The 13,121-nt window shown below is 46.1% G+C and overlaps 1 protein-coding gene across 4 annotated transcripts in view; it reads left to right on the top strand.

Annotated features, from left to right (window-relative positions):
* LOC100224263 (contactin-4) overlaps window positions 1–13,121 on the top strand; it is a 264,263-nt gene that overhangs the window by 226,177 nt on the left and 24,965 nt on the right. For all 4 annotated transcript variants that reach the window (XM_030283447.4, XM_030283445.4, XM_030283446.4 and 1 more), the window contains one exon: window positions 6,763–6,890. In XM_030283447.4, the coding sequence (XP_030139307.4) occupies window positions 6,763–6,890 (128 nt within the window). The remainder of the gene's footprint in view (window positions 1–6,762; window positions 6,891–13,121) is intronic.

Raw genomic sequence — 13,121 nt, 5'->3', positions numbered from 1 at the left:
AAACAATGCGAGAACAAGAGAGATAAAGAATTATTTACATTCCTTCCCAGCTCTTTATTAGGCTTTTGCCTGGCTAGAAACTCTCAGTCTCTTTCTTTGACTGAATCTGAGTCCTGGCTCCCCAGATGTTCCTGAACAGGGAGGAGAAAGGGATGATGTCCACACCACCATCAGGGTGGGACATCCTGGCTTGGACCTCGGGGTGTTTGAACGGAGATGAAGGTAGGGAACAGAATGCTCTGACCTGACTGTTCATTATTTATGCAACACAAAGGTTGGAGTCACACCTGGGGACAACATCCCAGGGCCACAGGAGTTATTACCTGTGGGCTATACCCTGAACCAACCCATTCTTCAAGTGATGAGCAGGTATTCGTGAGCTGTGTCCCTGATTTTGGGTGGGCTGTGCTCTGAGCAGTAAAACCTGTGAGGTTTTACTTCACTGCTTACCCAAAATAGCCTAATGGCCAGTACCACATCCATGAGATCATTTTAATAACCCCCATTGCATGGCAAGCATTATTTAAAAGGTGATGGACAGCTACAAAGATGTCTGATAGAAATAGAAATAATTTGATAAATAATGCAATTGCCCGGAGTTGTGGCATGAGGCAAAGTTGCTGTTAGGCTAAAAATTGCTCTAGATATTCCTGCCAAGGAACTCTGGGAAAAGAGGGAACAAATACACTGCTGAGACTGCAGTCAGGGCTGCCTGGTGCTTCTGCTTCCAGCCCCCCAGCCCAGGCAGGGCAGCCAGGATAACAATAGGCCATTCATCATGTCAGCTGAAATACACTGTTTTTCACAGGTACATTTAACCTAAATCCTCTCTCAGAAGACGGATTATCTCTTAGAAGAACTCTGGCACCAGTGTCTCTTTTCAATAGCCACGTCACCACTGCCACAAAGGCTGTACACGAAGGGATCAATGGTAGTTTTATCTGAAATTGCACTCAGTGTGTGTTTCTTCCAGCTGACATTCATTTAAATGCTTGCTCTAAGACATCTTTTCTCCCTGTAATAGAAAAAGGATCGGACATCCTAAGCATTGTTTCGCGGGGGGAAAAAATATTTAAAATATTCACTTGGCTAAGCATGAAATATTTCATCTACGTGTGTTTAATCAAGAGTGAAAGCAAGGGTAGTTATGCTTGTATTTCATAAATTAAAATGCTGAAATGATTAGATAAGAAAACAAAATACCTCATGCCATTGCAGCAGTGCTAATGAAACCATTTTGGGGGGGTGGTGGGGAAAGAAAGCTAAAAGTGACTTTGTCATTCTGAGCACTTTTGCTCCGAAGAGGCACAGAGCTGCAATCTGCAGCGCTGGGGCTGTGCCGTGTCCCTCGGGATGGGGATGCACTCCCAGGCTGCCATATGCACTGCATTTGTACTCCATTCATATTCCATTCATATTCCATTCATATTCCATTCATATCCCATGTGTTCCCACCTGCTGAACAGAAAAACAGAGGGCAAGCTGTGAGGAATGCATTGAGGAATAGCTCCCTGGTGATGCTGCAGGATTGGGGAATTGTTCCTGCTGGGAAGGGCGGGGCTGGCCCTGCTCCTCACCTGGCACAGGTGCAGCTCCAAGCACCCTGGGCTCTGCAGTGCTGCTGCTTTGCTCCTGGAGCCACAGGGGTTTCCTTAATTAAACTCCAGAGCGAGGTGTTCTGGTGGATGCTCCAAGTCGGGGATTTTAAGCTCTGCTTTCTGTCCAAGCTCAGCAGCAGGCACGTTTTGGGGGATGCAGGTGATGCAGCCAAGCACCCAGAGGTGAGATTTCCATGGGGGTGCTCACTGACACTCAGGTTTATGATGTGCTCCAGGACTTGGGCAGATTTCCTGATTTCCTCTCTCTATTCCAAGTAAGGGCTTGATCTCATTTTCACGAAGTTGATGATAAAACACTTCCTGAGCTCGACAGGACAATTTCTATCTCTAAATGCATATGTTACTGCACTGCCTGAGGAATATTTATCTGCTCCTGGGAGTGCTGCAGTGGGCTCCATGAACCACAGCTGGGGTGGAGGTAACTGGGGGATTTACAGATCTGGCAGGGGGATCATGAGCTGGGAATAAGCACCAACAGATCAGAGTGCAGGGATTCTGCACTGCTCCTCCTCCTGACACTGCTCCAGGTGTGCCTGAGCTGTGAATCTCTGCCTTAAACCAACAGAGAAGTGCCACCATCACAGCAAGACATGGAGGGCAAGGAGAAGCAGAAGAAGGTCAGGACATGCCCAAATCCCTTCATCTTGTCCCCTTGAACCCCATTCTAAAAACCCCAAAATTCTACTTTTTCACCCTCTGTTAACTCAACTCCCACACTACTCAAACCCTTGTGGCTGTAATTCCTCACACAGAGTTGGCAGCTTTTTCCATGGGCTAAAATGGAAGCCACAGGTGTTTTTGACTTGGTGCCAAGGTCTGTGAGCCCCTGCCAGGGTCTGGAGCAGCCAGGGCAGCCAGGGGGATGTGCTGGACAATCTCTCCCATTTGCTGCTGCAGTGGCAATGGAAGTGGCTGAGGAAGGCTGGGGAGGGATGTTTGCAGCATTTCTGGAGGTCCTTTGTCCGCAGCAGAGTTTTGATCAGAGCACTGACATGGTCAGTTCTTGCTGCAGTAGAACCCAGTGCTTCAGTTTAGGAAACAAGCAAAGCTTTTATCTCCTAATCTCAGACCTGTCTTTGCTCTCTGTGGACCTGAAATCTCCAGCTGACAACACAGACGCCCAGATTCCCTCTTACAAATGCTTTGTTTAAGACAGATGATCTCTCTTCCTATAAGGATGCTAAACTATCTTAAATTGCCTTTTTTTTTTCCTTTTCCAGATGGATATTTTTATCATCTTTGATTTTTCTCTGATTAGCAGTGACGTTAGCAGCAGAACAGTTCATTAACCTGTGCAAGAAGAGATCTATATTTTTATTTATTGTTACCACTGCAGTTAGTAGAGTCAGGGAACCCAGAACATTTACTAGCAAGTCAGCAGCTCCTTTTTTGAGTTTGTAGTGGCTTGAAGAGGTGCAGCAGCCAACACTTTGTTTGATGTGCGTGTTTATGGGAAATGTGGTTTGGTTTTATGTCTTCCCAGGCATCTGGTTAGAAAACATTTTGAGGGTGTATTTCAGAGGAGAGAGCACACTGAGCAGTGCTTCATTCACTTTGTGTCTTGGAAGAACTTTTTCACCCAAACTGCTGCAAGTTGTGGTTGAAGGGTTGTTTGCTTTCCAGCCAATTAGCAATTTGAGAACCTCAGTGGCCTGAAATGAGCCTCTCAACTGGTTTAATGCAGATAGGTCTGCAAAGAAAATTTGGGAATTAGCAATATCAGTGAGAGGCCTTCCTCCTTTCTCAACTAACTGTAACAAATTTCCAAGTGTTCAAATAATTATTTGTTAACTTTTGGCACATTGGATTCAGATTAGAGGACAAAACATTCACTGTAGAAAAGCAGCTTCAGCAAAAAGAGCCACATAACCCATAAGGCCTCCTAATCAATGAGTAGCAGAGAGGTTTTAATGGTCTGATTTATTTGGAAAAAATCAGTTAACTTGTACAGTTATCTGTCACTTTTAATGCTGCTGGTTTCCAGGAGTGTGGAGGGAGTTTCTGAGAGAACAGATGAGAATTAAACATTCCTTGGGGCTCTCTGGGGAAGGGCTTTGGAGAACTCAGGGCAGGTCCCCCCTGAGCTCTTTGCAAACCTTCCTGGGGTTAAAGGATGTCCGTGGGCTCAGGCTGTAAAGCCTGGGAGCACGTCTCAGCTTAGGAAGGGATGGAAATAAAGGCAGCACAGGCTCCCTGAGATGTGCCAGAGCTGGATTGTCTGTCCTGATCCAAAGGTGTCCCCGGGGCTTTCCAGTCCTCATCAACTAAAAACCAGTCTGACACTGGGAACAAAGACAACTGAGAAGGAAACCAATAGCAGGAGAAAGACAGAGACAGAAAAGGCATTAGAATTTGAAATTAAATCCAGCCTCATCAACAGACACAATTAAAATGATCCATGGAAGAGATTAGCCGGTAAATAGCTTTCAGCCATATGGCTGAAAATAAAGCCTAAATAACTAAAAATAAAACCTCAACTGTACGGAAATAATCTAAAACCCCACTTTTTCTGCATTTCCTGGGGTGGCAGAAGTGTGGAGGGAGGGAGGGAAGGAGGGCAGAGCCTGGTGGGGCAGTGCTGGAGCACCATGGTCCTCCTTGAGCTGGAGCACAACGCTGAGCTTGTCTCAGTTTACACTGATTGGAATTTTAATGTTTGCCAAGGGCACCTTCAGCTTTCAGAAAGGCCCCAGTTGTTCCTGAAGATCTGGAATTGATAAGAGCAGCAAATAATTCCTGGGGAGCTGCTGGTGCTGCCCAGCTCCTGCTGGAGGCCAAGGTGGCCACTCCAGCCCGGGTTTGATGCAGCACGAGCACTGATCTGTGCCCACGGAGTGCTGGAGATGAGAGAAGCCTCTCTCCACTGCTCCCTTCCAATTACTGAGCTGCAGCCACTGCCACAGAAGCAAATCCGTGGCACTGGAGTCCCTCAGAAATAAATGACAGCAGTGAGCGTTACTGACTGCAGCAATTTGGAGACCATGAGGCAGCTGAGAAGCTCCTATTAATATCACTGCTGCTGATGGGTGAAATATCACCCCTGTCCCTGCTCTCTGCCAGCTGGCCTCTGGATTTTGGGCTGCTGCAGGGGCAGGTCAGGCAGAGGTGAGCCAGGACAGAGAGGGGTGACTGCTCTCGGAGCATCCTGTGCCATCTCCTCCTCCTCGCTCGGCACAGCCACTCAAACTGTGCCATCTGTGGAAGCAGGTCTGTGAATGGGGGCTCTGTAGCTCGTGTGTGCCCACCAAGAGCCTGGGGAATGGCAAAGGTGACCCTCAGCAGCTCCCTGGGCGAGCTGAGTCCTCCTGAGTGTCACTGGAGACCCATTCCAACCAACTGGTTGGTCTCCAGTTGGTCCCACTGGTGCAGCTGGCAGGAGCCAGGGAGCTCCAGGGTGGTTGAGTTTGTGCCCTGGCTCAGGCTGGGCCTTTGTTCAGCTGTGCCAGGGCTGTCCCAAGGCTCCAGGTGATTCCCTAAAGCCTCCTCAGGAGGGAAGTGCCTCCTGAGCCCTCCTGCAGTGCTGCCACTGCTGTGGCTGAGGTTCTTTCCTCCTGATTTCTCAGTCCACCTGTGCAGAGCTCTGCTGGCATTAAGGATGCAGGAAGGCTTCTTCGTTTTAGTGAAACTGGGAAATAACTGAGCAGGACAAGGCAGGAATTAATACCAGATTTTCCATGCAGCTCTGCAAGTGGATGAAGGTGAGAAAGCAGGTTGTGCTGCAGGACGTGATTCTGAGGAGGCAGAAATGTTGTGAAAAGAGGTGATTTTAGGGTGGGAGAGAGGTTTTTCTGGAGTCTCCTTAGGTGGTGCCTCCACAGGGCAGAAGTCATTCATGTTCCAATGGGATTTACTGGGCAAAATCAGGTTTTCTATGTTCACCGGCTTAGAGCAGAAAAAATAACAACCATAACAGGAGACAAGGCTCACTGAGAGAACAGGGAGAACCTGAAGTGCTCTTGTGCAATAGGAGGGGGTGGAGAATCACCAGGAATTAACATTCTATCCTCGAGAGACTGCAGAAACCCCCCTGTTCAGGTGGGGAAGGTGCAGGCGAGCAGAGCATGGGAGTGAAACAGGACCTTGTAACCTGCAGGCAGCAGTGCAGATAGACAAACCCGAGTTTACCTGAGTGACACACAGGCAGAGAGGCGGTGCCCTGAGTGAAAATCCATCATCCTGCTGGAAAACCTCGGGAATGAAACACCCGCTCCAGCACATCTGCCCTGCTCTGTGAGGCAGTGAGCACCAGGGCTGTCATGGAGAGAGGGCTGAGGATCAAAGCACAGACCTTGGAAAGCCTCCACGAGCTGCTGGTGTGTAAATGGAAACTGCCCTGCAGCAAAGACACGGAGAACTCATGTCAATGGTGCGTTCAGGATTTGCGAAGTGCGTCCGCAGAGCCGCACGTTGTGGGAATCCAGAGCACCCCTCTGGCTGCCCTGGCAGGTCTGGGACCCTGGCAGGGGTCAGAACCCCCCTGGACAGAGCCCCCAGAGACACTGGCTGTGATCTCTGCCCATGGAAAAGAGTTTTTCAATCTTACAGGATGAATTACAAGCTCTGAGTGTTTGATATAAGTAATAATTAAGTGTGGCACAGGTGCAAAAGTAAAATTTTAGGATTCTAGATTAGGGGTCCAAAGGGGACAAGATGGAGGAAATTGGGTGTGCCTTGTCCTTTTTCTCCTTCTTCATGCCCTCCATGTTTCACTGTGGTGTTGGCATTTTTCTGTTGGTTTAGGCTGGGGACACACTGTCCAACGTAGGTGACAGATATTGGCACGTTATTGTAAATCCAGCACAGGTAGTTTGTGGTATTTAATGTTTGTACCATCCCACTGAGGGCAGAGCCCCACACGCTGCCCTGCAGGACAGAGCTGCGGCAGGGCAGCAGAACATGTTAGAGATAAACAGAATAAACAACCTTGAAACCAGCACAGACCAATTATGGCTTCTGCTTTGGCAGTGGGGCTGTCAGACAGAGACTTTCTACAATCTCAGAATCATCAATACCTCAGATTCTGACAGCGTGTGGGGCAGGGCTGGCTGCTGCTGCACCATCCACAACTGGTGCACGCCCAAAAGGGTTTGATGGAGGCTTCAAAGGAAGGGAACTAAGGCTCCTGTGCCTGCTGTCTTTGCAGAATCACTGTTCTGGATGACGGGAGCCTGAGGATCGTCAACGTCACCAAGTCGGACGCGGGAAGTTACACCTGCGTGGCCACCAACCACTTTGGGACAGCGAGCAGCACGGGCAGCCTGGTGGTGAAAGGTGACTAAAACCATTCTTGTTGTGGCTGGCAGGGGCACAAACTCCCATTTGTTTTCATTATTCCTCCCCCAGGGCCGAATTTCAGCATTTCAGGGATTCCGAGTGTCTTTTCACGTTCTGTCAAAATGTTGTTTATAAAAGTAAAAGCTGTAGTTGGACCAAGATATTTAAAGGAATAACCTGACAAAGTTATTTAAAGGAATAATTTGATAAACAATGAGATGAACTGACAAATGTGTTAGATTAATGTTTGCCCTGCTGATGAGTATTCCAGTGTCTGATTAATTATTATAGGCCACGAACATACAGATTATTACCCTTACACTCACTCTCTATCTCCTTCTTATTTGGGGAAAAATCTATACTGGCTAGCAAATCAAGAAACATTGATTACAAAATGATAAATCAATCAAAAAGCTCTAATGCTGTCAGTTTTAATTCTCCCACACATTTGCAGTGATGGGTCATACTCAGAGGCTCTCCTTATCAGCTGTGTCTGTGGTATACAGAAAATGCTTTAAATGTTTCAATGTGGGTTTTAATCCATGTTTTTTATCACTGGAACATATCCAGATGTCCCTTCTAACCCCAACCAGTCTGGGATTTTCTGAACCTTGTAGGGAAGCATGTGGACCCCACCAATTCTTCAAGTCTGGGGTTGTTTTGAGTCCTTTGTGTGGAATTTGCCCATGTTGGTCCCTGAAAACAAGAACAGAGACAGGAGAAGACCAGAGCTAGGTCTCTGTAGGAGCTGATTCTCTTTTTTCCTAATCTGGGTTGTCCTAAGAGGCATCTGCAGCAAACAACCAGGAAAGGGCTGCTCAGGGATAAAATATTTTATCCATTTTCAAAATTATGGAAGGCACCTTAAAGCCCATCAAGGAGACCTTCCACTATCCCAGGTTGTTCCAAACCCTGTCCAGCCTGTCCTTGAACAGGGATCCAGGGGCATTCCCTGGGCAGCCTGTGATCAGCCTCTGTGTGTCCCAGGGCAAAACTGGGGAGAAAAATGGAAAATCCAGCCCCAATCCCTTCCCAGGGATGGCAGCAGGGTGGGGTTCCAGCTGTCCAGCTCCAGCTTGGCCACATCTGGGGCTGTCCTGGTTTTCCATGGTTTTCCTGGTTTTCTCCCCAGGGGGAGAATCAGGAGCTGCAGTTCAGGGACAGCTCCTCCCACCATAAAAAAAGCCAATTGTTGGAAGCACGAGTGACTGGGTTCTGTTATTCCAGAGTCTTGGTTTTGTAGCTCCTGGCTTGTCCTTCCTCCCTCCCAGGGCACAAGGAATATCCTGCAACTCGCAGGAAAACCTTGGCATTATTGTACCTGAGCTCTGCCTTCCTGTGCTCCACAAATCACTCTTCTTCCCACTGAGCCTATAAGGGATTAGTGAGGGTTTTTTTCCCCCTCAGTGCTCTGTTTTGACTCCATTCCATTTGCATTAATGGCAGCGACACATGTGCATGAAGCAGAGAATAAACTCTTTAGCCCGAGATGTGGATATTAACAGCAAACTGAGAAATGCAATTTCGAACTCTGGTCCATAAAAAGTATAAAAGAGCAGAAACTATTCTGAACTCCAAATGAACTGTGTAAAATATTGTATTATAGAGTGAAATGCTTGAGTCTCTCTGCCCTAAGTAAAACACATGGGAGTTTGGACAGAAATATATGTGAATTCCTTATTTTAACTCAGTTTTGTGGTGTACAAAAAGACTAATTTAACAGCTGATGTGGTTTTTGACTTTAAGATATGCTTGCATTCTTTTCTAACTCCTCTTATGTCACTGAGTAAAAAACTGTGAAGGTCAAGACATTTTTTTTCTAACCTTCCTGTGTTCTTCCATTAATATTGCAAGCTATCCTTATTTTTTTTTTAATTTCCTTTCTCAGGGAGAGATGCCTACAGTGTCAAAGACAGTGCAGGCAAGGATGGGAGGAGGAGGGGAACATGTTATACCAGAAGCAAGGAGCTTAAAATAACTCCCTGGCAAACAACCAGAGAAAGATGAATAAATATTCATTTTATGCATGAGTAGACAGTTTAAAAAATATCAAATCCTGACAGGTGCCCATAGGGCTGGGTATTAACATTCTGTTGTCAGGCTGGGTGAACCCCAGTGGTTTTCTGAACCAGTGCAGTTTGCTTTGGGTTTGTTCTGTTGGCTGGTGCTAAATGAGAACCTCTTGGCCTCCAAGACCTGAAATCTTAGAAACTTGCTTGTACAGGTTGACCTTTAAATTAAGAAGCAGGATTGAGTTTGTAAGGCTGGAGAAGCAGCTCCTTCTAAGGCAGTGTTCAGAGCTCTGTAAAACACGGGTGTGTGTTTCCATGTATTATAGAAATTTTAATTTTCCATCTTGTTCCCTCAATTCTTCCTGCACTCGAGGCTAAATGTTCAATTCTTGCAACACACAGAAAGATTAGAGGCTGTCTGAGTACTGGGGGATTAAGTGACAAACAGAGCAAACAGGCACAGTACAGTATGAGTTTATTTGTATTTAATGCAGCGAGATCAACAGGCTGGAGCAGGAGCAGGGAGCCCATTGCAGGGCGTTGCAATAAAAGCTGTGGCTGGGAAGCAGCAGGAGAGGCTCCTGTGCTGATACCCCAACTGCAGCATCCCAAAGCAGGGGTGGCTCCGTGTGCTGGAAAAGTCTCTCCTCCAGCCCGAGCTTCCAAAGAAAGGCTCAGCAGTCTCTGCTGTCCGGTCTCAAGGCAGTTTATTGCAAGTTATCTAAAAGATTTTCTCCTTGGGCTGCTGTGGTTTGCTCACAGCTCAGGCAGAGGCACACACACACCCTGACATCCTCTCTGACTCCCGACTGCTTCTTCTCTCCCCCTCTGCCCAGGGCTGTGCTGTCTTTTATATGGTACATTACGTGTTACATGGGTACAGTTTGTCCCCAATGCCTATTACCTATATTAAATGGTGCCTTTCTATCTTTTATATGGTACATTACATGTTACATGGTTACAGTTTGTCCCCAATGCCTATTACCTATATTAAATGGTGCTTTTCTATCTTTTATATGGTACATTACGTGTTACATGGGTACAGTTTTTCCCCAATACCTATTACCTATATTAAATGGTGCCTTTCTACTCTAAACCAATCTGGGAGTGCCAAAATCACCAAGAACATGGAGGTAAGGAAGGAGAAAGAGGGAGGACAGGACAGGCCCAAATCCCTCCATCTTAAACCCTCTGACCCCCATGTACAAAACTAAAACCCCCTGTACAGCACTCAAAAATTCTTCCCTCTACTTTGTGACTACTTCTACTATAATATCTAAACTTTTGTGACTTCTTGTTCTTCCTGCAAGGTTGGTAAATCGTTCCATGGCTCAAACCCAAAATCACAGCTGTTTCCAGCTGCCTGCCAGGGTCTCAAATGCTTCTGACCTGGGCCTGGAACCTCCAAAAATGTCTGAGGGACATTTGGAGTTCCAACAAGTGCTGGCACCCCTTCCCAAACATCTGCTTTGGGCTCAGCTGGAAACCCATCTCTAGGTCTAAAGACATAGATTTAAATACATTTGAATTGAAATTGATCTCTGAATGCTTGGTAGAGTTGGTGCCTGCCTGCTCCCCTTGGGGAGTGCAGCAATTCTGGTCACGTTGGTGCATCCCTGACAAGGGCAGCTTCCAATGGCTTTATTTGCCTCTTTAATTATGATGCACCTTTAACATTTTCCTGCTGCTGTGAGCTCCTCTCATTTGGGCTGTCACGGGAGGGCTCAAGGCAGTAAAAGCAGGAGAACTTTTGCTGGCTGGAATCTGTATCATTTTAGCAGGAAAAGAACACAAAGATAATGTCAGGAGGTTATTTTTCCCTCATGCTTGAATAGACTGATAGTCTTGATTTTGTCCAGCACAGTGATTCAAATTATTTCTTATAAAAAACCACATTTTTCATTCCCAGCCTATTCCTCTGTGTGAATGTTGAAGTGCTGCATTGCAGTTAAAATTGATTAAATACTGTAAATTCTGGCCCATTATCGAGTAACTTTTCAGAGACTTCAGATGTTGCTGCCTTTAAACCTGGAATTCTTGCTGTGTTTGCTCCAGTCCTTTGGGACACAGCAGAAAGTGGCAGTGGGATGTGATGGTCCCCTCTTGCCAACCGTGGTTGTCTCTGTTTCAACATCACTTGATCAGAATTGAAACTTCATTGTTTGGAATTTGTGTTGTGCTTGCCTCGTGTCCGTGGGGTTTGGTTTAGGTTTTGGGGTTTTTAATCAGTGAATTCAGTAAATGTGAATTCTGCCAGCTGTTCTCAGCTCTGTTGAGTTTGCAGTGAGTTTGGAGTAAGTGGGATATCAATTCCTTGGAGCAGGGCTTTAACTTTTTCCCCAAGAGGAAGAATAAACCACACATTAAGATGCTGAGGTTTTTTTTTTTTAACATGAACCAAAGGACAATTACAGCAGCTACTGAAATCTCTTGACCTGTTTCAGCACTGTCCACATTCCCAGACCTCCCTGATTTCCCCCTTTTGCTGCTGCTTTGCTCCTGTGGAAAAGATGTCCCAGGAAGGTGCTGCAGGCATTTTCCATCCCACCCATCCATATTCTGGGTTTAGTGCTTTATTCTGGGTCATTTTGCAACACGAGTGGTCCCTCTGTCTCTCAGCTCTGCCTTCTTCCTGCAGTGTTTAAGGGCATGCAAATTCTTTATTTTTTATCTCCTTACCATTCCACACAATCCTAAATTCATGTTGGTTACGCCTCAGGCCTTAAAAAAGGGACCTGGTTAAGTGGCACCTGCTGTTGAAAGCACAAAATATAATTTAAAAAGGAAAGGCAGAGTTTGAAGGAATAATCCAGGAGCAGCACTGGTTGTCCATATTTCTGGGCAGTTTATAATTTTCCTGGGTAGCACATTAGGTTTGTGTTCAGCTGGTGTCAAAACAAAGATAAAGACTCAACTCTGAAACCATCAAAAGAAATTTCCTTATTCTTAAATTTTGTTTTAGCATTTGCTGAACACAATTTTTATATGTAGTTCAGCCATGAATGACTATTCCTTATCAGCTGTAAGATTTTTTTTTTTTTTAATTTCATGCAGGAAAAGTCAATTTAGAGTATGAACTTGTACTCTAGAATCTCTAAATCAGGAATTTGCAGGCAAAAAAAGCTCAGAGAATGCCATGGAGTTATGCAGGCTCTGATTTATTCATGAGAACATGTTATGTATGCTCATGTTTAAGAAACAAAACTTATTTCTAAGTTAGGGAAAACCTTTCTTGACTTCTGAGTCACAACCAGCAGCGAAGACTTGATTTCCACAATTGACAAGCAAATCCGTAATCTTTGCCCGTGAAATTGCAAAGGAAAATATTCCTCTCTAATTGGACTATTTCCACTGACACCAATTATTTCTAGGACATAATTAAGGCTCTTTTGCTGGGTTTAAGTAAAATGATGACCCAGAGCAGTGCGTGAAAGGCAGGGTTATAAATGAGAGCTGTGCCTGCCCCTCCCTGCCTCAGCCCTGGCAGCCCCAGTGCTTCAGCTGCATTCCCTGCACCTCCTTCACTTCTTAATCCTTCCTCCCTGCCTGGGAAATCCTGAGGCAGAGGCTGAGGATGGAATCCAGCAGCTCCCTCAGGGTCCTGGCAGCCTGCAAGAGCTCTTCTCCCTATGGCACTCGGAACACAAGGTTTGATCAAGGGGTTTGGACTTTGGGGCAAATTCCCTGCTCATTCCAGCTGCCAGGCTGAGGTTGCTGTGTGCTGCTGACCTGTGGCAGGCACATTTCTCTCCCTCTCAGGATTTTTCATAGAGGTGCACAGAGAGAAACGAAAGAGAAAATTTCTATTTCTGTTCCTTGTTTTTCCTATGTAGAATGTGTTTGGAGAATTGTTTCCCTGGAGTGAGTGCTTGGTTGAATTCACAGAATCACAGAATCCCTGGATCACAGAATCCCAGAGTCACAGAATCACAGAATAATGAGGTTGGAAGAGATCTCCAAGATCATCAACTCCAACCCATGCCCTAACACCACAACTAGACCAAGTGCCAAGTCCAGTCTTTTTTTAAACACATCCAGAGATGGTGATTCCACCACCTCCCTAGAAGACAATTCCAGTATTTTATTACTCTTTCAGTGAAAATTTTTTTCCTAATATCCAACCTAAACCTTCCCTGACCTAGTTTGAGACTGGTGAGGATTGTTTGAGCCTGATGGACAGTCCAACCCACCTGGGGCTGGGCTCTCAGAGAGGGGC

This window comes from Taeniopygia guttata, chromosome 12, assembly GCF_048771995.1.
Source record: "Taeniopygia guttata chromosome 12, bTaeGut7.mat, whole genome shotgun sequence".
Taxonomy (NCBI): Eukaryota; Metazoa; Chordata; class Aves; order Passeriformes; family Estrildidae; genus Taeniopygia; species Taeniopygia guttata.
The sequence above is the reverse complement of the archived record's forward strand: the minus strand, read 5'-3'. Positions and strand labels throughout refer to the sequence as shown.